Genomic DNA, 21,256 nt, shown 5'->3' on the forward strand with positions numbered 1-21,256 from the left:
ATCGCTACTGGGAAAACCATACCTTTTACTATATGGACCTTTGTTGGCAAGGTGATGTCTCTGCTTTTTAAGATGCTGTCTAGGTTTGTCATTGCTTTTCTCCCAAGAAGCAGGCGTCTTTTAATTTCGTGGCTAATGCTAGGAATGGGGAAATTGGTCAATGTTGTTTCCTCTCAGTTTCTTATTTTCCTACTCTTAATTTTTGGACCATGACACTATAAGGCCCTACCAAATGTGAACCTGTGGCATAACTTGGTGCCCTGTCTGCAAAATGTCTAATGGTGTTCTTTTGTGAACTGCTTTGAGAGAGCCTTGAAAAGTAATACCATTTTAAAAAAAGAAAAGAAAGGAAACCAAGTAAATATTCTTCTTGACAAAGGGAGAGACTTGACTGTAGGTTGGTGGATTTCAAAACAAAGGTCACACAAGAACCTAGGGTTCTCAATGGACAACTAGTAAGTGACACAGTAACATACCTGTCAACATTTATCTAATGAAAATAGTGATGTCCTATTTAATAATAATAATAATTTTTATTATTGTTTATACCCCACTGATCTGATTGGGTTGCTCTAGCCACTCAGGGCAGCTGGGATTAGGTTTTCAGTCTGTGTCTGCCTAGGAACCTAAATCACAGGACTCTTGAATTTAAGTGGCCATCTCAGCATTTGAGCTAGTAATTCTGACTCTGCATCACAGAGACATCAATGAGCTCCTGATCCACAGCAAGTGGCCAGTTGCCAGCTTGTCAGGCAAAATGAATGAAACTTGTCTTCCTACAATTGCTGAAACCCAAGCTTTCACATTCCTAACTGGATGCCAGTGTTTTGTTACCTCCCGTCCTCCCGTCCCAATAACTTCCTTTTTATTTTAGGATTATAAATAGCAGGAATTCCGCTGTGTATTTTGGAGCAGCACTGTTCTCAGCATGCATTTCCATAAATCCATAAAGCACGAATGCTGCAGAAATGCTGTTGTGTGGCGTGATTCCCCCGCCCCCCTTTATTAGACATACTTTTGAGCCTGTAGACTCTGTGCTCTACTCAGAAAAGCTGCATTTAGCATTCCATGTGCAAAGATGAAATATTTCTCTTCTTATCAAGGAAACAATTCCCCATATCTTTGGTGGAATGGCGGGAAGAAAAAAAACCACAGCTTCCAATGTTTCACAGAGGGAAACGGACACACTTCTGTTCTCACCTCAAGCATTGCTGCCTGTGGTCATCTCCCATCCCACGCTATGCTACAACAACAACAACAACAACAACAACAACAACAACAATAACAACAACATGTTGCCAGCCTATCTCACTGGGTGGCTCTGGGCAGCTTCCAACAGATTATAAAACCACAGCAAAACATCAAACATTAAAAACTTCCCTACGCAGGGCTGCCTTCAGGTGTCTTCTAAAGTCAGATACAGTGGTACCTCGGGTTACAAACACTTTGGGTTACAGACTCCGCTAACCCAGAAATAGTACCTCAGCTTAAGAACTTTACCTCAGGATGAGAACAGAAATTGCACAGCGGCAGCGGGAGGCCCCATTAGTTAAAGTGGTACCTCAGGTTAAGAACAGTTTCAGGTTAAGAACGGACCTCCAGAACAAATTACCGTATTTTTTGCTCTGTAAGACGCACTTCCCCCCTCCTAAAAAGTAAGGGGAAATGTGTGTGAGTCTTATGGAGCGAATGCAGGCTGCGCAGCTATCGCTGAAGCCAGGAGAGCAAGAGGGATCGGTGCGCACCGATCAGATGTCAAGGAAATAAACAACTATCTTCAGGGCAGGGGGAGCATTCCTTCTGTTGCCCTCAAGAGGCTTTGCGTTGCGATGTATGCCTGTTCCCAGGGAGAACAACAGATGCATAAACAGGAACTGCAAGGTACAAATTCCTCAACAATCTCCTCTGCCACAAAAACACAGCCAATCTTTCGAGGCGGGGAAACAGGAAGCCTGTGAAGAGGTTGCCTGCAGGATACGGACTTGATATTATGAATTATGAGACGAGACGGAGGTGGGAACCCAGGTCATCTACAGAAGGTTGAGCTTTGCTGGCTCAGATGCATTTAAAGCACATCCAATACACATTTAAGGCACATGACTTCCCCTAAAGAAACCTGGGAACTGTAGTTCTGCCACCACAAAGCTTTAATTCCCACTGCCTTCAACAAACTGCTGTTCTCAGGATTCTTTTTAGTGGGATGGAGGGGAGCATGTCCTTTAAATGTGCACTGAGTGTGCTTTAAATTAAATGTATGGTGTGGACCTGCTCTGTTAAAAAAGCCCAGCGGTTTTCTTCAGACAGTAGCCAACACGATGCCTTTGGAAAGTCACAAGTGAAGCAGCCTACTCACATTTACCTCAGAGCATGATACTCAGAGACATAGCTGCTTCTGAAAACAGAGGCTCCATTTGACTGTAGTGGCTATTGAAGACCTATCTTCCAAATCTAATCCTCTTTAAAAAGCCACCTGAGATTGTGTCTGTCACCACTTTTAATTCTCTAAGTTGGTAATCCCCTGTTCAAAGAACTTCCTATTGGCTCAACCTACTGCCCATTCATTTTACTGGGTGTCTCGCCACCTGACCAATTAGCATTATTAAAAAGGAGAATATTTTCCTTTGGTCACAATCCATTTAAAGCACAATCATAGGTTCCCTCAAAGAATCCTGGAAGCTGTTGTTTGTTGAGGATACTGAGAATTGTAGCTCTGTAATGGGGTTACCTAAAAACTCTCAGACCCTAACAAACTACAATTCCCAGGATCCTTTGAGGGAAGTAATATCTGTTAAAGTGGTATAGGATTGCTTTAAATGTTTAGTGTGGATGTGACCTCTGTCTACTTCCTTCACATGGATTTATCCTGCCCTTGACCTGAAATTGGCCAGGGAAGTCCTATTAGTTGTATCATCAACAAGGGTGATCCAGTTAACTGGAACCTGGAATAGGGCCTTCTCAGTTGTGGCCTCCTCACTTTTGAATCTGCTTCTCCCTCAAACAGGCTGCTGTGCTGAGTGGGTTGCAGTGACACCTGAAAACTTCCTTACTTCATCAATCCTTTGAGCATCAGTAGTAGATATTTGTGATTTGCACTTAAATATTTACAAACTGCACTTTCTCAAGAAATATAACAAGGCAGTGTACAACATAAGGACACGTGCTACAGTGCTACGATAACATCAGTTAAAACATCAATAACACGTCAATAAATTGGTCAGTTAAAAAAAATGAAATGACAATCTTAATTTGTATTGCTCTTCAGATAAGTACTACGATAGAAATGGCTACGTACTAGTTTTAGTGATTTAATATTGAGTTAATTGACTCTATTTGTCATTTATCGCATGTGATGTTGTATCGCCACCCTGTGACCTTAGGGTGAAGGGTGGGATATAAATTTTAATAATAAACAACGTTTATCAGATTTCTCCTTATCTGTTTCCCCCTCAAACTAGAAAGCCCACGGAGCACAGACCTGCAGATATTCTGCTTTAAGAACAACACACCACAACATTGCTGTAACCCAAAGTAACCTGCACTCAGAACCACTGGTGAAATCCTGCCAATTCATTCAGTGTAGTGCTTTTACCCCTGCTTCTGCTAGCCATGAGGAAGCACAAAGAATCAGGGAAGGATTGCAAGGCCTTTGAAGTGCTCGTCCACAGCCAGCGATATCGAAGCACGTGACCATTTCTTAACATTAGTCATGATCTTTGGCTCCCACATATGGTAGATGTAGAAAGGAAAGGGCGGGTATCTTATGTCGATTAATCACACGCTAATTGCCCAAGAGAGTGCTGAACCTGAACTTGAAGAAAACCACAGGAAAGAGGGAAAAGGTGAAAGGGTCGAGAGAGAAAGGCAGCCAGCTTAATCCCAACTAATGTGGTTTCCGTCCTCTTGATTACATCAAGGACTTCAAGGCCAGCTGTGGTGGCAACCGAAATATACTCAGAGTCGAGAGTGGATTTCATGCTCTTTATTCAGCTCATAGTGGTGAGGAGGAATGGAAGTTCCCCCAGAATGTCTGCTTTATATACATTATTTACACAATGGGCCCCACATGATTGGCTAATTCCGGGATTCGCCTATAGGCCAATCAGGTTGCGGATTCACTTCCACCTGGAGCTGGATTGGATGGCTCCTGTGGACCAATCAGGCTGCTGCATTCTGGATCCTATTCAACTCAGTACATAACAGCAACGATTCTGGAGAACTCCCTTCCAATGTAGTTTGATTATTCACCAGTATCATGGAAAGAAGCCTTCTGTAGGAAGGCGAGTCAGGCCACTGGTTTCTCTAGGCTGGTACTGCAGACACTGACTAGCAAAGGCTCTTCAGGAATTCAGACAGGAAATCTCTCCCGGCCCTATGTGGAAATGCCTGGGTTTGAACATTGCAACCTGCAACCTGCACCATGCTAGACTGGTGGCGGTGGCAGCTGAGGAGGAGCACCGACAAGAGGGAAGGAAGGAGGGAGGGAGAGAAAGTCGCTCCTTCTCTCTGTTGTTGCTCACACCAGGCCAGGCTCCTCGTCATCTGCACCAACAGTGATACTGTCTTTGGGGCACAGGAGGCTGGCAGGTGTGGAGGACTCCCTGGTCCTGAATGGGGTAACTGTGCCCCTGAAGGACCAGGTGTGCACCCTGGGAGTCATTTTGGACTCACAGCTGTCCATGGAGGCACAGGTCAATTCTGTGTCCAGGGCAGCTGTTTATTAGCTCCATCTGGTACGCAGGCTGAGACCCTACCTGCCCGCGGACTGTCTCGCCAGAGTGGTGCATGCTCTGGTTATCTCTCGCTTGGACTACTGCAATGCGCTCTATGTGGGGCTACCTTTGAAGGTGACCCGGAAACTACAATTAATCCAGAATGCAGCAGCTAGACTGGTGACTGGGAGCGGCCGCCGAGACCATATAACACCGGTCTTGAAAGACCTACACTGGCTCCCAGTACGTTTCCGAGTACAATTCAAAGTGTTGGTGCTGACCTTGAAAGCCCTAAACGGCCTTGGTCCAGTATATCTGAAGGAGTGTCTCCACCTCCATCGTTCTACCCGGACACTGAGGTCCAGCGCCGAGGGCCTTCTGGCGGTTCCTTCGCTGCGAGAAGCCAAGTTACAGGGAACCAGGCAGAGGGACTTCTCGGTAGTGGCGCCCGCCCTGTGGAATGCCCTCCCACCAGATGTCAAAGAGAAAAATAACTACCAAACTTTTAGAAGACATCTAAAGGCAGCCCTGTTTAGGGAAGCTTTTAATGTTTAATAGGTTATTGTATTTTAGTGTTTTGTTGGAAGCCGCCCAGAGTGGCTTCTTCTTCTTCTTCTTCTTATTATTACTATTATTATTACTATTACAACCACCATTTTGGGCCTTCCAAGCTCAAATATTGGAGAAAAGCTTTCTCCGTTTCAAGTCCAAATGGGATAGGGGGAACTTTTGTCCAAAAACGGAGCAATCCCATTTTTCTAGGGATGGGTGGCAAACCTACATGGTGCTCAGCGCGTGGGAAAAGGGGAGGTGGTTAACCTCTGATCCGGTGCCTTCACCTGGGGATGCTATGTTGAAAGTTTTTTTCTTTTTTTAAGTAAAATTGTATGCCTTGCAGGGGCTGTAGGCTTGGCACAAAGACTGCCAGTTGCTGGCCTCTCCTCCTCTGACTGGTCTACCCCATAACTGTCAACCTTCCCTTTTTTTGCGGGAAATTCCCTTATTCCAGTGCCATTTCCCGCTGCTATCCCGGATGGTTAGATATCCCGTAGACTGTCCCCGGGACAGGTGAGGCTGCTGATCCCTTATTTTCGAGGCTGCTGATCCCTTATTTTCAAATCTGAAAGTTGACAGCTATGGTCTATCTCGTTCAGCACCCCAGATTTCCTAAACCCTCCTTAGGAGAACCAGGCCGTCCCCAAGTTCATTCCCTTGCCTGGTATCCGTCCATAAATATAATCCCGCGGCCACAAATGTAGTTTATCTTGGCTTGAGCCAAAGCCCTGAACTTTCCCGTCTGCTTCCTCTGCTCCTTCTGATTCTCCAGAGTTGGCAGGGCACCAGAAACAAATTGTTTGATTAGTATCGCTAGTAGTTCACTGAACAATTAATTTAACCAATACCAAAAACAAGCCACAAGGCTTTTGTTGCAGGCCACCAAGAAGTATTCACTGACTGGAAGAAATACGGCACTGTTCCAAAACGAGATCTCCGTCAGATCGTGTTTGGGCAGCCCTGTTGCTCTCCTGGGTTTGCCCTTGATCTATGTGCCTATTAAATTTAATTTCCGTTTTCAATTCACCGTTGCTTTCTTTTCGAGAGCCACGGAGGAATGTTGCTTTTCCAGAACCAGAGGTCTGACAACTCCCCGCTTTTGTGAAAATCAAAAACGTGCAGGAATATACATGAGTCTGAGGACTCATCTGCGCTATACATTTAAAGTAGTATTATGCCAATTGAAATAGCTATGGCTCCCCCCAAAGAATCATGGGAACTGTAGTTTGTTAAAGGTACTGCAAGTTGTTAGGAGATGCCAATTCCCTCACACAGGTGCAATTCTCAAAGTAGCTTAACAATCAAACCCTCTTCCCAGGGAATAAACCACAGAGCCTAGGACTTGCCGATCAGAAGGTCGGCGGTTCGAATCCCCGCGACGGGGTGAGCTCCCATTGTTCAGTCCCTGCTCCTGCCAACCTAGCAGTTCGAAAGCACCTCAAAGTGCAAGTAGATAAATAGGTACCGCTCCGGCGGGAAGGTAAACGGCGTTTCCGTGCACTGCTCTGGTTCGCCAGAAGCGGCTTAGTCAGGCTGGCCACATGACCCAGAAGCTGTACGCCGGCTCCCTCGGCCAGTAAAGCGAGAGGAGCGCCGCAACCCCAGAGTCGGTCACGACTGGACCTAATGATCAGGGGTCCCTTTACCTTTACCTTTATATTTATGACGGCAAACGAAGAGCCAGGATTCATGTCACAACTTGTAAGAGTGTTGCTTAGGATTGCAACCACTGAAACCCGCCCCCGTTGTTCATGGGGCTGAGCAAGGTAGACTAGATTAATAGAAGGTATGGGGAAATCAGAAGACATCACCAGGGAGAAATGATGAAAGGTCTCCAGAACCACAAATTAATCAGTAGTTTATTTATTTAGCAAAATTTATATACCAAAAATATATCTAAAGCATCTTACATAAAAAGGTGGAGGTAAAGGTACCCGTGACCGTTAGGTCCAGTCGCAGACGACTCTGGGGTTGCACGCTCATCTCGCTCTATAGGCCAAGGGAGCCGGCGTTTGTCCGCAGACAGCTTCTAGGTCATGGGGCCAGCATGACTAAGCTGCTTCTGGTGAACCAGAGCAGCACACGGAAACGCCATTTACCTTCCCGCTGGAGTGGTAACCTATTTATCTACTTGCACTTTGACGTGCTTTTGAACTGCTAGGTTGGCAGGAGCAGGGACCGAATAGGAGCTTACCCCGTTGCGGGGATTCGAACCACCGACCTTCTGATCGGCAAGTCCTATACCCGCGTCCCTATACCAATAAATAACACAAAAATGTAGGGGAAATTGCTTGCAAGAAATGTGCACACGAATAACAATAATTTATTAATAATTTATTAACAATAATTTATTTATATGTAAAAGCTGCATATGTAATATGTGGTAGTAAAAACTGCATGTGTACATTTGTTTATCTGGATAAATTTGAACTAAAATGTTGATGACTTTTCGTGAGGATTTAAACTAAATAAATCACAAACTGCCCCAGAACGAAGAATACCGAAACTGACAGGTCTTTCCATCCCAATTTAGAATAAGGTTTGGGGTGGGGGAATTGATTACTGTATTGGTAATGGATCAACTAATTTAAGAACTAATTCAGGTGGTCTGTGTCGGAGGTGAAAAACTTTTGTTTCATGTGATGAGGTTGGGAAATTAATTGGCCTGTAAACTCTAGTCATTACTTCTAGATGCACAAAATTTAGTTACGTGCAAATTTTGTACAAATGTGTGCTTATGGGCATGGGAATAAGAGAAACCCTAAGCGGAATGGAGGAATCTTAACTGACAGCTGTTAAAGAGGTATGATTTGTTTTTGCTTTGTCTTTGCCTACCCTCTAGTGGGCTCTGATGGGAGTGCAGCCATTCCAAGTCCTCAACAAGGCTCATCCTCACATTGTGTTTCTTCCCCCACCTTAGAATCATAGAATCATAGAGTTGGAATAGACCACAAGGGCCATCGAGTCCAACCCCCTGCCAAGCAGGAAACACCATCAGAGCACTCCTGACATATGGTTGTCAAGCCTCTGCTTAAAGACCTCCAAAGAAGGAGACTCCACCACACTCCTTGGCAGCAAATTCCACTGTCAAACAGCTCTTACTGTCAGGAAGTTCTTCCTAATGTTTAGGTGGAATCTTCTTTCTTGTAGTTTGGATCCATTGCTCCGTGTCCGCTTCTCTGGAGCAGCAGAAAACAACCTTTCTCCCTCCTCTATATGACATCCTTTTATATATTTGAACATGGCTATCATATCACCCCTTAACCTCCTCTTCTCCAGGCTAAACATGCCCAGCTCCCTTAGCCGTTCCTCATAAGGCATCGTTTCCAGGCCTTTGGCCATTTTGGTTGCCCTCCTCTGGACACGTTCCAGTTTGTCAGTGTCCTTTTTGAACTGTGGTGCCCAGAACTGGACACAGTACTCCAGGTGAGGTCTGACCAGAGCAGAATACAGTGGCACTATTACTTCCCTTGATCTAGATGCTATACTCCTATTGATGCAGCCCAGAATTGCATTGGCTTTTTTAGCTGCCGCGTCACACTGTTGGCTCATGTCAAGTTTGTGGTCAACCAAGACTCCTAGATCCTTTTCACATGTACTGCTCTCAAGCCAGGTGTCACCCATCTTGTATTTGTGCCTCTCATTTTTTTTGCCCAAGTGCAATACTTTACATTTCTCCCTGTTAAAGTTCATCTTGTTTGTTTTGGCCCAGTTCTCTAATCTGTCAAGGTCGTTTTGAAGTGTGATCCTGTCCTCTGGGGTGTTAGCCACCCCTCCCAGTTTGGTGTCATCTGCAAATTTGATCAGGATGCCCTTGAGTCCATCATCCAAGTCGTTGATAAAGATGTTGAATAAGACCGGGCCCAAGACAGAACCCTGTGGCACCCCACTAGTCACTCTTCTCCAGGATGAAGAGGAACCATTGATGAGCACCCTTTGGGTTCGGTCAGTCAGCCAGTTACAAATCCACTGAGTGGTAGCATAGTCAAGACCGCATTTTACCAGCTTCTTTACAAGAATATCATGGGGCACCTTGTCGAATGCCTTGCTGAAATCAAGGTAGGCTACATCCACTGCATTCCCTTCATCTACCAGGCTTGTAATTCTGTCAAAAAACGAGATCAGGTTAGTCTGACATGACTTATTTTTCAGAAATCCATGCTGACTATTGGTGATCACAGCATTCCTTTCTAGGTGCTCACAGACTGTTTGCTTTATGATCTGCTCCAGAATCTTCCCTGGTATTGATGTCAGACTGACTGGGCGATAATTATTTGGGTCCTCTCTTTTCCCCTTTTTGAAAATAGGGACAACATTTGCCCTCCTCCAGTCTGCCAGGACTTCGCCTGTTCTCCAGGAATTCTCAAAGATGACTGCCAGTGGTTCTGAGATCGCATCTGCCAGTTCTTTTAATACTCTTGGATGCAGTTCATCTGGCCCTGGAGACTTGAATACATCTAAACTAGCCAAGTATTCTTGTACTATCTCCTTAGTTATTCTGGGCTGTGTTTCCTCTGCTGAATCCTTGACTGCCCCATTCCCTCCAACATTTCTCCGATGAAAACAGGGACATCCTAAGGAAAAGCAGGACATTCTGGGCTCAAATCAGAAACCAGGACAGCTTCTGTAAATCCAGGACTGCCCCTGGAAAATAGGGAAACTTGAAGGGTTTGTTACCCCAGTTGGGCAAAAAAGGAAGCAGCACACCTTTTCAGTTGTTGCCATTAAAATCTGGACGTCACTAGCTTTACACCCCCCCCCCCCAAAAGGGCTATATCACTCCTCTCCGAAGTTGGGATGCAAGAAATGTCCCGCAGTGTCAGTTGCACCAGCAAGCGTCAGGTGGCTTCTGTTTCCATGCTCTGGGTCTTTTAGTGACCTGGGAAAGCCTGTGACAGACACAGCAAGTTCTGTCCCAATGGCTATGCATGCTCTGAATTTGTGAAATGCTCCTGGGATACCCTGAACTTAATGTAACTACCGTATTTTTTGCACCATAACACTCACTTTTTTCCTCCTAGAAAGTAAGGGGAAATGTCTGTGCGTGTTATGGAGGGAATGCCTATGGATGGGGGGGGGGGGTCTGCTGCAGTCGTGAGCAGAAGATCCATGGTTCCCCTTCCTTCCCTCCTCTGTGGCTCACTTTGAAACAGCAAAGCGGGAGAAGAGCCGCTGAGTGGGGAGGAGAGAGGGACAGAGAGCCTGCTTCTTTAAAGGAACAAAGCGGGAGAGGAGAGGAGCCGCTTACACGAGTGTAAAGCACGGATCCACATGAATCCTCAGGATTTTTGCACTGGGTCACCCCAAGTTCACCATCAGATCACATAGCATGTCCATGGCTACATCTTGCACCAAAAAAATCACGCACCCACTGTTGCCTGGGGCCGCAGTGGTGCAAAAACGTGGTTACAAAGCATGGATCCACATGGATCCTCAGGATTTTTGCATTGGGCTACTCCAAACTCACTGTCAGATCACATGTCTGTGGCCACAGCGTGAACCACAAAAATCATACATCCACTGTTTCATTTAGAATATTTTTTTTCTTGTTTTCCTCCTCTAAAAACTACGTGCGTGTTATGGTCGGGTGCGTGTTATAGAGCGAAAAATACGGTAATTGCTTCTGCAACAGATTTTAGGGACCACCACTGGGTGAATTTGGATGGGTGGTAGTATCTTACACACTCCGACTCAAGAGAGGTCACAGTAAAGAGAAACATGAACAGGTCTACTTCCACCCTCGAGCGAGTTCCAGAATCTGCACAACATGCGGCTGCTTGACTGCTCAGTGGGGCAGGATATTGCCAACACGTCACTCCACGGTCAAAATAATTGCACTGGCTACCAGTTAGTCGCCGGGATAAGTTCAAGGTACTGGTTTTGGCATAGAAAGGCCAATACAGATTGAGACCATGACACCTGAAATAACTTTAATAATCATTTTATTATTTGTTACCCCAGCCACTCTGGGCAGCTTCCAGCATATACAGAAACATAATAAAACTTCAAACATAAAAAACTCCCCTAAACAGGGCTGCCTTCAGATGTCTTCTGAAAGTCAGACAGTTGTTTATTTCCTTCACATCTGACGTGCCATGGGGCAGGCACCATGAAGGTCCTCTGCCTGGTTTTTACCCAGAAGGTCCTCTGCCTGGTTCCCTGTAGCTTCACTTCTCACAGTGAGGGAACCACCAGAAGGCCCTCAGAGGTGAACCTCAGTGTCCTGGCTGGACGATGGGGATGGAGACGCTCCTTTGGGTATACTGGGATGAGGCTGTTTAGGGCTTTAAAGGGCAGCACCAACACTTTGAATTGTGCTCAGAAATGTCCTCGGAGTCAATGTTGGTCTTTCAGAACCGGTATTATATGGTCCCTGCAGCCGCTCCCAGTCTAGCTGCCGCATTCTGGATTAGTTGCAGTTTCTGAGTCACCTTCAAAGGTAGCTCCACACAGAGCATTTTGCAGTGGTCCAAGCGGGAAATAAGCACCCCTTATATACCCAGAGGACTATTGCACTCTGCAGGTGAAGGCTTCTTGCAGATACCATGTTAGGGGCCTTGTCTAAAGGTCTGCAGCCATCTAGAGTTACCCATTCACTTGGGGGGGGGGGGAGAACTTGGCCTGTTCTTGTGACTGCAATGGCAAGGAATGTGCAGAAACAGGAAACAAGTAATACTATTGCTACTGACTTCAGATCCAGCTGCTCTTAAAGGCACAGCTACATTGGCTAGTTGAAAACCAAATAAAAGCTGTGAGAGAAAATGAACTGGTGGGATGAAGAAATTAAAGCACCTTAAAGGAATCTTATTCTTTGGCAATCACTCAGACGAGTAAGATTGGGTAGGACCCTGCTATCTATCTATCTATCTATCTATCTATCTATCTATATCTATCATCTATCTATCTATCTATCTATCTATCTATCTATCTATCTATCTATATCCATTACTGGCTTTTCCTTTAAAAATAAAATAAAAAATGAAGCATGTTTGTTCTTATATAATTGAGATAGTCTTCTTCTTTGGCAATCACTCGTAGCCAAGTAAGATTGTCTTCCATGAACACGGTCTTAACAGTGAGTCCGTAAGTGACTATGGGGGCCAATTCTGGATCCACACATGCTTCCACAGTGGAGACATAGGTTTCCAGGTGGGAGTTGATCACAGTGAGGGTTTGCCAAACGTGCCTTCCTCATAGCACGTTTCTCCCTTTCGTCCAGAGTTCGGGTGTCTTCAAAGTCCATGACACCTTTGGTAAAGGCTGTTCTCCAACTGGAACACTCACAGGCCAGTGTTTCCCAGTTGTCGGTGTTTATACTACATTTTTATACTACATACACCAAGGCACAAAGGACTTTGGTATCTAACATGGACACTGAGTTGTTTATGCAGCTCTTTTCAATGTATTTGTCCTGCCCCAGGGCACTTCACGTTCCCCCCTCCCTTTCTCTCAAGGGTAATTAATTAAGAGCATCCAGATTGCTCCATGTACACAGCCTCATCTGTGCCTCTCTGTGTTTTGCCATCCAGTTCCTAAAACCACCTTTCAAAAGATCTGCAGTGTCAGTTTGTATGTGTTTATTGCTTTGGTGTGCTGTTACCTAAGCAATAAGAGCCAACCTTTATTCAGGACAATAAAAGTCACCGCCTTCATCCTTAAGCACGATCATCACATGGAAACAGGTGCGGCTCCAAAGGTGCTCTGAGAGCCGGCCCCACCTTTCTGAAGTCACTGACTTGGCATCACCTGTAACGGCAACCCTTTCCTGATTCCGCGGTTCCACTTCTGTTTCCTCTCCCCTCCCTTTCTTCCCCATAAAATACTACCCAGAACAAGCTCAGCTGCAGCGCTAGCCTGGTTTCTCTGTACACACAGAAGTTTCGGTCATACTAGCCAGTTTCTTTTAACCGGGCACACAGCAGGGAGAGAGCGAGCAACAGTTGCAGCAGGGGTTGTCTGCAGCAGGACAGGTAAACAGCCGCTTCTCCCTTGATATCTATATCCAAGCCAGGGCTAAATACAGGATTTTTGCAGGTGGGTGGGGAGAGGGAGGGACAGTTCTCATAAGGCATCAGCTTAAACCTGGAATAAGGATAGATCCCACGAACCAGGAATTGTCTCCCACTGCCTGTGACCTTTTTGAGTGCTGTATGACAACAGTATCACTGCTTAGGCGATTAATCATTTGCTGGTTGGGTGGAGGGAGGACCAGGTGAAAGCGTGGACTTGAGGTCCTCTGGAGGCTGACCTGAGCAGAGGGATAAAAGCCCACTCCCTCTAGCCAAGGCAGGAAAGGTCTTCTTCAAGGTTTGAAGTTATTTTTTAAAGGACAGGATGTTCCTTTAAAACACTGGAATCCTGGGCTAGAAAATAGCTCCTGGAAGGAACAGCAGGTCCCTTGGGACTTCTGCCTCTCCTGATCTGAGCCGCAGCTTCTCCAGCTGGGCTCTTCATGGGTTTCCTTGCAAGCTTGGTCGGGTCTTCCCCAAATGTAACTACTCTCCCGCTGTGAATCTTCCCTTTATTCTGTGTCCTGGGCAGCTGTCTACCAGCTCCATCGGGTACGCTGGCTGTGACCATACCTGCCTGCACGCTGCCTTGCCAGAGTGGTGCATGCTCTGGTTATCTCCCGCTTGGACTACCGCAATGCGTTCTATGTGGGGCTACCTTTGAAGGTGACCTAGAAACTACAGCTAATCCAGAATGCAACAGTTAGACTGGTTACTAGGAGTAACCGCCGGGGCCATATAACACCGGTCCTGAAAGACCTACATATGCTCGGAAATGTACTGGGAGCCAAATTCAAAGTGCTGGTGTTGACCTTTAAAGCCCTAAATGGCCTCGGCCCAGTATACCTGAAGGAGTGTCTCTACCCCCATCATTCAGCCCAGACACTGAGGTCCAGCGCCGAGGGCCTTCTGGCGGTTTCCTCATTGCGAGAAGTGAGGTTACAGGGAACCAGGCAGAGGGCCTTCTCAGTAGTGGCGCCCGCCCTCCCATCAGATGTGAAGGAAATAAACAACTATCCAACTTTTAGAAGACATCTGAAGGCAGCCCTGTTTAGGAAAGTTCTTTATGTTTGATATTCTGTTGGGAGCCACCCAGAGTGGCTGGGGAAACCCAGCCAGATGGGCAGGGTAAAATTAATTATTATTATTATTATTATTATTATTATTATTATTATTATACGGCTATAGATGCGTTCTGCAGCAGACTTTGTGTGGCGTAAGTGATACGATGCCTGGCTGGCACCACACAGCCAAGCAGAACATAAACTAGCAATCCCACAGCAGGTATATAAGGACCTGAGCAAGTAAACCAAGGTTGTTTCCTGAGGGCAAGTGGTTTTTCAGTCACCTGTCTGTACCCATAACAGCTTCTGTCTCTCTGTCGCCTGGCACAGAATGCGGACGCCGACCGCCATGATCGTGGGCATTGTCCTGGGCCCCTGCGGCCTCGTCCTGAACCTGACCAGCACTCTGGCTCCCGCCTGGAGGGATTTAAGCCGTATCCCTGACCAAGCCTACGACATGATCCAGCACCAAGGCATCTGGGACATCTGCAATGAGTTTCAAGGCACCCAGAAGACTCAGTGCAACATCAAGGACACGCTGGGGTACTTCTCCCACCAGACTGTGCAAGTCGCCAAAGGGCTGATGCCATCCTCTGTGGCCGTCACGGTCCTGGGGTTGGTTGTGGCTTCGCTGGGCGTTCGCTGCTGGCAGGATATGCCCCAGTACCTGCTGGCTGGGCTAGGAGGCCTGCTGCTCTTTGTTTCCGGGCTGCTTAGCCTGATCGCCGTCTCTTGGTACAATCACGACATCCAAAACCTTCCCATCACAGCCGGCAGTAGCCTAGGGGTGGGTTACTGCCTGGTGCTAGGCTACTTAGGGAGCTGCCTGGAGATAATTGGGGGCTTCTCCCTTTCGCTCAGCTTTGCTCAGTGCTGCAAGGAGCGCAAGCTGAAGAAAGCAGCGATGGATTACAGCTACCCACCCAGCAGTCAGAGGGTCCCAGCGACCACGGCTGCCATTTCTCCCTCCTTTGGCAACACAGAGATCCAAATGGACTATTACAGGACTCCAACCCCCAGGTCTTACACCAACCCCCAAGACGTACTGGAAAGTGAACACCCCAGTAACTGGAGCAGGTTTCCCTGCGATTCTGATTTATAGCCCTAAGCCGGGACACTCTTGCAAGGAACAAGCTGCAGAAAGATTCCTTCTGGAACTCTGCTCGGACGACAAAGATACCCAGTGCGGAAAGTTTGTCTACAAATTTAATTCCGGCAAAGACGTTTTCCTACCTCGTTCGTGAATCAAGCAGGTGCCATAGCCCTAAACCGCTACAGATTCTGGTTCTACGCTTTTCTTTTCGCTTTCTCTCAGGTTAAACATTCTATTAAGACAGTAATTAAATCACTCTTGCATGAGGAAGCGATAGGGAGTTTGAGCGGTCCTCTTCACTGTGCAATTTTTTGGGATGGGGAGGGGCTTGCAGGGCAGCAACCATAATTGTTTTATTGCTTTTGCACACATTTACTTGAAGAGTGACCCGGAGCTTTGTTAAGCAAATGGACAAGATGGTTTTTTTGCACACTGGATGAAAGCTGAAAATTCAGGACCCTGGAATATCTTGGAGCGGGGGCAGGGCTCCTCTGCAGCAACAGATCTGCTTTCATCCCCCTGCGCCACCACCTTCTGTTTACTAAATTGGTAAGAGACCAGGAATCTATCATCCCTCAGGGTTTGACTGTACTCTCAAAGAGATGCCTATTTACAGATGGATACATAAAAATGTAATATAAGCGGAATAAAAGTTATCTTTTGTATGGCGATTTATACAGCGTCACTAGCCGAATCTTGCCTTCAGAAAATGCACCTTACCCCTCAAGTGTTTACTTCAAAAGGATCGCTTGATTCTCAGCACTTTTAAAGTATCTCCCACCCACCCAACCAATGCTGGGAACTAACTTAAGGGTGCCGATAATTGTAGCTCTGTGAGGGATAAAATACAATTCCTAGGATTCTTTGAGTGGGTGGGGAATGTGCTTTAAATTCATAGTGTGTAAATAGCCCAAGTCCTTCCTTTCTACATGCACTCATTTTCTTAAAACGACCACCTGTCAGAAAAAGCAACAGGTATTTGGTTGGAGTATGTGGAATGTTTTCCTAGGAGAGAGAAAACATGTTAGGAATGCATGTTAGGGAAATGAGTTAATGCACAGACCTCCATGGTACCAGAAGCGGTTTAGTCATGTTGGCCACATGACCCGGAAAGATGTTTGTGGACAAACACCGGCTCCCTTGGCCTGAAAGCGAGATGAGCGTCGCAACCCCATAGTCACCTGGACTTGACTTAACCATCCAGGGGTACTTTTCCTTTTCACCTTTTAGAGTGCACACATTAATTGCCATGTCCCCCCCCAAAAAAATCAAGGAAATCTTCATTAAGCATGGTAATGAGAATTCTGTTACAGAACCTTTATAAGTGTTACAACAGCTGTTCCTGAACCAGAAGAGCTTGAAACAAAATAAAAAAATTCCTTCCAGTAGCACCTTAGAGACCAACTAAGTTTGTTATTGGTATGAGCTTTCATGTGCATGCACACTTCTTCAGATCTGCAAACGAAAGCTCATACCAATAACAAAGTTAGTTGGTCTCTAAGGTGCTACTGGAAGGAATTTTTTTATTTTGTTTCGACTACAGCAGACCAACACGGCTACCTACCTGTAACTAGAAGAGATTGATTACATTAGCTCAGGCACTGGTGCATTCAAGGTTGGATTACTGCAATGCATGCTATGGGTGGCTTCCCTTACACTAGATCGGGAAACTGCAACTGGAGCAGAATGAGGCCCAGTCAGTATACAACAGGGGGTCAGCAAAACTTTTTCAGCGGGGAGCTGGTCCACTGTCCCTCAGACCTTGTGGGGGGCCGGACTATATTTTGAAGGGGGGAAAATGAACTAATTCCTATGCCCCACAAATAACCCAGAGATGCATTTTTAAAAGGAACACATTCTATTCATGTAAAAACACACTGATTCCCAGACTGTCCGCGGGCCGGACTGAGAAGGCGATTGGACCAGATCCGGCCCCCAGGCCTTAGTTTGCCTACCCATGGTATACAATATCTCTATGCTGGTGGCCTATTTCCTACCATTCAAGTTCAAGGTGTTACATATATAATACTTTTCTTTCCAGTAGCACCTTAAAGACCAACTAAGTTAGTTCTTGGTATGAGCTTTCGTGTGCATGCACACTTCTTCAGATACACAGGTGTGTATCTGAATGCACAGATGCATGCACACGAAAGCTCATACCAAGAACTAACTTAGTTGGTCTTTAAGGTGCTACTGGAAAGAAATTTTTTTTTTTGTTTTGACTATGGCAGACCAACACGGCTACCTTTCTGTAACTCTGTATATATAATACTGTATATTAGTATATAAGGCTCTTAGTTAAATATTAACAGACCTTCCAAGCGTCTCTATTTTCCAGGGGCAGTCCTGAATTTACAGAAGTTTTGTCAGTGCTTCAACAACAGATGGCAACGATTTTAGCAGCAGACCTGCTTGTGCCTTTAGGTCTGGGTTTCCTAAACTTGGGTCTCCAGCTGTTTTTGGACTACAACTCTCATCATGCCTAGCTAGCAGGAATTGTAGGTGCATGTTTGGAGACTTAAGAGCAGGGATCGCCTTAGCTTATTCAGAGTTCATTTTCTGAAAGTGAGAAGAATCCCCTCCCCCCCTTCTCCATTTTTCCTGTGACTGCCATGCAATTTGTTAATATTTTACCAGTTTATATACTATTTGCACAGCAGGCATAATACATTCACAAGGAAGCAGACTGTGCCCTGTTTTGTTTTTAAAGCATTTGGGAAAAAAGCATTTAACTCACTGTTTGTACTTTCCCTTCAACTAGTAGGAAGAATGCTGGCTTAACAGTGCTTCCCAAAGACTGCCGATCTGTTTTTAGTTGCAAGTGAAGTGGAATCTCTGCTTTGACTTCTGGAACTCAAATAATGTCCTGGGCAAAATGGGCAGTTCCCCTCCCCCTCCCCCAAATTTTCATTGGGGCAATTTTAATTTGGCTGGAACATAGGGGGAAATATCTCCTTCTCTTGCTGCACTTCCAAACGTGACCCCCCCCCCAGACAACAATTTATTAGGGAGGGAATAAATGTCTAAAAAGGCAGTGCTCATGTGAGGAACGGCTTAGGGAGCTGGGCATGTTTAGCCTGGAGAAGAGGAGGTTAAGGGGTGATATGATAGCCATGTTCAAACATATAAAAGGATGTCACATAGAGGAGGGAGAAAGGTTGTTTTCTGCTGCTCCAGAGAAGCGGACACGGAGCAATGGATCCAAACTACAAGAAAGAAGATTCCACCTAAACATTAGGAAGAACTTCCTGACAGTAAGAGCTGTTTGACAGTGGAATTTGCTGCCAAGGAGTGTGGTGGAGTCTCCTTCTTTGGAGGTCTTTAAGCAGAGGCTTGACAACCATATGTCAGGAGTGCTCTGATGGTGTTTCCTGCTTGGCAGGGGGTTGGACTCGATGGCCCTTGTGGTCTCTTCCAACTCTATGGTTCTATGTGCAAAGGGAAGGATTATATCTATTGTAGAAATTAACACTAAGGAGAAATCAAGCATAGAGAGGGGGATTTCTGGAGCAATAACCAGCCAAAACCTACAGAAGATAATGGATATGGACCCACCTACATCTGGGGAAACTGTGCAACTGTTCCTCTGTGTCAAAAGCAGTCTGCTTTTTCCCTGAGCTCTGAAAAAAGTGGAAAGCTCAATAGGAAAACTTGGGACGTCTCAGAATGCCTCCCGGTAACCCATTCATCCCAAGTCTTGTGCAATTATGAGGTTAGATTATATCTGATCTTCATTGACCATTTGGTCAGTTTTGTTTGTGCTCAGGTTCTACAACCATGAACATTCATCCCGATTTGTGTTTTTTTAAAAAAACCAATTCCAGAATTTTCAATGCAGTGTCACTTTCCTAATGTCAGCAAGAAATTTTTAAAAGGATATGTGTTGGGCTAAGGCAGGGTTTCCCCAAACTTGGGTCCCCAACTGTTTTTTTAGACTACAACTCCCATCATCCCTAGCTAGCAGGACAAGCTGTCAGGGATGATGGGAACTGTAGTCCCAACACAGCTGGAGACCTAAGTTTGGGAAACCCTGGGCTAAGGTGATAAAGGTAAAGGGTAAAGCGACCCCTGACCATTAGGTCCAGTCATGACCGACTCTGGGGTTGTGCGCTCATCTCGCTCTATAGGCTGAGGGAGCCGGCGTTTGTCCGCAGACAGCTTCCGGGTCATGTGGCCAGCATGACTAAGTCGCTTCTGGCAAACCAGAGCAGCACACGGAAATGCTGTTTACCTTCCCGCCGGAGCGGTACCTATTTATCTACTTGCACTTTGACATGCTTTCGAAATGCTAGGTTGGCAGGAGCAGGGACCGAGCAATGGGAGCTCACCCCGTCGCGGGGATTCGAACCACCGACCTTCTGATCAGCAAATCCTAGGCTCTGTGGTTTAACCCACAGCGCCACCCGTGTCCCTTGGGGTAAGGTGATAGAGCCCTTCAATTGTACAATGCTAAAATTCCTGGAGTGTGCTTGTCTCCCTCCTGCAAAACCCAGACTCTTGACCATGACATCATGCAAATGCCCAGAATAAAGTGCAAATATCCCACAGAAAATGCCCAGTGAAGAAACAGACATAGCATATCCCCACTATCATCCGGGTGATGCATTTGGGGGGGGGGGAAAGAGATTACAAGACGTTTATCTACTATGAATCATTTATTTGTTTGCTTTACGAGTCTGTGCCCATGCCTGTCTTCATTGGAGTCGACAATTCCTGCGGAGGATTGCAAAGCCACATTTTAGGACCCTCAGCATTTTCACCTGGACTATCAAAAGCAGTGGTATTACAAGCAGTTAAGTTCTTCAGGCAAGGAAGAACTGCAGACAGATTGCTAGAAGCTTTGCCAAGCAGGGGGTGTGCTTATTTCAGCCAACATCCCTCCCTCTGTCCTGCCGGCATCTTAACCACTCACAAGCGCAGCTCCTCTAGGCAGCGAAGTTTTTCTGACCCTGCTGCTGGCTTTGCCAGGCCAGGTTTAAAATCCCAAAGTAGGAACAACACTGGTTCCAAGAACACAGGAAGCATATGCCAGTGCTCGGAATTGGAAGCTTAGGACAGGAATCTTAAGAAGCCCTCACCTGCTCGGGATCATAAGCTGCATTGATACAGGTTTCATCTTCAACGAAATTGTCTTCTTTGTCGCTGTCCTTCTGGTAGCTGGCCAGCGGTCCAGTTGATGATACACTTGAAGTCCTGTGGGAGGAGGAGATAAGACACACGTATTGACTGTGATGCAAATCCTAGGCTGGAACCCTTCTGCTAAGCTGTTAAGAGGCACAGTGATCTTGTAGAACCACCTGCACCACTAATTTGGAACCCAAACTATATGCATCAATGCAAATTGCAGTTGCAGCACATTTGTGCCAGAATCTTTCATGATTCCGTGAACAGGACTGCAACAGGCACAAGCAAGCCATTCAAATTTAAAAACAAAGCAGGCTGTCTCTGCACAAGCAAATTACTGCTGCCCATATTTTGGGCTCGGCCAAAGTGAGCATCAGGGACGCAGGTGGCGCTGTGGGTTAAACCACAGAGCCTAGAACTTGCCGATCAGAAGGTCAGCGGTTCGAATCCCCGCAACGGGGTGAGCTCCCGTTGCTCGGTCCCTGCTCCTGCCAACCTAGCAGTTCGAAAGCACGTCAAGTGCAAGTAGATAAATAGGTACCGCTCCAGCGGAAAGGTAAACGGCGTTTCTGTGCGCTGCTCTGGTTCGCCAGAAGCAGCTTAGTCATGCTGGCCACATGCATGCCGGCTCCCTCGGCCAGAAAAGCGAGGTGAGCGGCGCAACCCCAGAGTCGGTCACGACTGGACCTAACGGTCAGGGGT

General features: G+C 46.2%; 2 protein-coding genes across 2 annotated transcripts in view; one reads left to right on the forward strand and one right to left on the reverse strand.

The window, feature by feature from the left end:
• Nucleotides 1-13,009: 13,009 nt before the first annotated feature.
• On the forward strand, nucleotides 13,010-16,063 carry CLDN23 (claudin 23). Its single transcript, XM_053371727.1, has 2 exons — nucleotides 13,010-13,234; nucleotides 14,668-16,063. Exon 2 carries the CDS (start codon nucleotides 14,669-14,671, stop codon nucleotides 15,437-15,439), a length of 771 nt encoding a protein of 256 aa, XP_053227702.1. The 5' UTR covers nucleotides 13,010-13,234; nucleotide 14,668; the 3' UTR covers nucleotides 15,440-16,063.
• Nucleotides 16,064-20,053: 3,990 nt separating this feature from the next.
• LOC128405020 (prolow-density lipoprotein receptor-related protein 1-like) overlaps nucleotides 20,054-21,256 on the reverse strand; it is a 44,841-nt gene continuing 43,638 nt past the window's right edge. The window contains exons 32-33 of the mRNA XM_053371188.1: nucleotides 20,509-20,623; nucleotides 20,054-20,143 (exon numbers count right to left, since the gene is read on the reverse strand). Of these exons, the coding sequence (XP_053227163.1) occupies nucleotides 20,099-20,143; nucleotides 20,509-20,623 (160 nt within the window). The 3' untranslated portion in view covers nucleotides 20,054-20,098. The remainder of the gene's footprint in view (nucleotides 20,144-20,508; nucleotides 20,624-21,256) is intronic.

Source organism: Podarcis raffonei, chromosome 17, assembly GCF_027172205.1.
Source record: "Podarcis raffonei isolate rPodRaf1 chromosome 17, rPodRaf1.pri, whole genome shotgun sequence".
NCBI lineage: Eukaryota > Metazoa > Chordata > Lepidosauria > Squamata > Lacertidae > Podarcis > Podarcis raffonei.